General features: G+C 63.5%; 1 protein-coding gene across 1 annotated transcript; it reads right to left on the bottom strand.

Annotated features, from left to right (window-relative positions):
* Positions 1–358: 358 nt before the first annotated feature.
* THPO (thrombopoietin) lies at positions 359–1,307 on the bottom strand (the record flags this gene model as incomplete). The annotated part of the gene is made up of 4 exons (XM_010288752.1): positions 359–529; positions 635–790; positions 1,006–1,092; positions 1,180–1,307. Coding segments are annotated over 4 exons (542 nt in total), but the record flags the coding sequence as incomplete, so codon positions are not given.
* Positions 1,308–1,706: the final 399 nt, after the last annotated feature.

The following is a 1,706-nucleotide window of genomic DNA, read 5'->3' as shown; positions in this document are numbered from 1 at the left end:
CAGAGACCTGGAGCATGTCCCCAAGGGGCTGCCTCTCGCTGAGGCCCCTGGGGGTGTGTGGTCCCCCTGCCAGGGCCATGGTGGCAGGAGGAAGGAGGATACAAATCCTTTAGAAAAATAGTTCTTTAATTGTAAAGCATTCACAGTAGAGGTGCCTGCCTGGGTGGGAGCAGGGCCTGTGCCCAGTGGCACACGAGTGTTGCTGCTGTCGGCCTGCATGGGCTGTATGGTCGCTGAAGGCTTGAGGAACAAGAGCCAACCCTTTCCCTGCAGGCACCTTCCTGGGCACCCACAGCACAGCTCAGTGTCTGTCAGGATTGCACTGACTGGGGATCAGGGCTGAACCCTGTGTGCAGCCTCACCGGGCCCCACACCGAAGGTCTCTGCTTTGCTTGCACAAGTCCTTGGCCAGGTCGTGGAAGAAGAAGCGCAGCTTGCCCTGCACCAGCTGCCGGTAGGTGAGGAAGATGCTGGTGACATGCATCTGCTCCATGGAGCGTGAGGAGCAGCCCGGCTCCCAGGGTCCTGCCTGAGGGGTGAGAGTGGGACAGGGGGGTGACAAAACCATCGTCCCCAGCCCAGTGCAGCCGGCACCTGCGCCAGGGTGGCCTGACTCATGTGGGGGAGGTCTCACCTCCCAGCTGAAGGTCTGCAGGAGCAGGAAGAAGGAGTTGGCGTGTTGGTAAAGGTGGCTCAGCTGCCTGGCCCCGCACTCCTGGTCCTGGGCCCCTGCCACGGCACCCACCAGCAGTGCCAGGTCACAGAGGATCTCCCGCCGCTTGGTCTCATTCTAGGGGAGCAGGCAGTGAGCAGGCCCAATTTATTCTTCTGCCCACCCTAGGTCTGGATGGGGTCCTTCATGCCCCCCCCCTTCACCCCCCTGTGCTGCCAGGTATGCCCACAGGCATCTCATTCAGCATTTCTGGTGCCTGTACCAACCTGTGGGCACCCCCTCCAGCCCTGTGGGCGCCCCGGTGCCAGCACCATCCTCCCAGCCCCTCTCACCGATTTGGATTTCCACTGCTGGAGGCTGAAGTCCACCAAGGGCAGCACTGTGGGGCAGCTGAGCGCAGGCAGTGCCTGGCACTGGCCCTAGGGCGGGGAGAGGAGATGCTGAGGTGGGATACCAGGAGCTGTACCTGTCCCTGGCCTTGGGTTTTGGGGGGACTGTATCCTCACCGCTCTCTTCTCCATGTCCTTGGCCTCCCCGATGTACTTCTGGATGAGTCTGTTGTCGCAGACCAGCCGTGCTGGGCTGGCATGGCTCTCTTCCATGTGCAGGAGGAAGGATGTGAGGAGGAGGAGTCCTGGGGGAGACAGGGTTACCTTTGGGGCTGTGCCCCCCTCCCTGGGCAGCTCCAGCCCAGGGCTGTGCCTGCAGGGGCAAGCCCTTGCCTCAGCCTGGTGGCGCCCTCGATGGCCCTGTGGTTGGGGGCACAGGGGGAGGTCTAGGGGGCTGAGGAGAGCCTGGCACTGCTCTGTGGTCGGGCCGCACAGGGGCCTGGCACTCCCTGGGGAGGGCCGAAGTTTCCCTGCTGTGCCAAAAGGCAGGTGGTGCGTGCCAGGCTTTTTGGCCCCGCTGCAGGCGGGGAGCAGAGCCGCGCTCCCTGCACAGACCAGGGCCAGCCCTCCCAATCTGTGCCAGGAGCAGCTCCAGGCGTCACGTGCGCTTTGGGGAATCCCTGCCTGCAGCCTTCCGTAGCTGC

This window comes from Phaethon lepturus, unplaced genomic scaffold, assembly GCF_000687285.1.
Source record: "Phaethon lepturus isolate BGI_N335 unplaced genomic scaffold, ASM68728v1 scaffold33456, whole genome shotgun sequence".
NCBI classification, from domain to species: Eukaryota; Metazoa; Chordata; class Aves; order Phaethontiformes; family Phaethontidae; genus Phaethon; species Phaethon lepturus.
This window is presented reverse-complemented; position numbering and strand designations above follow the sequence as displayed.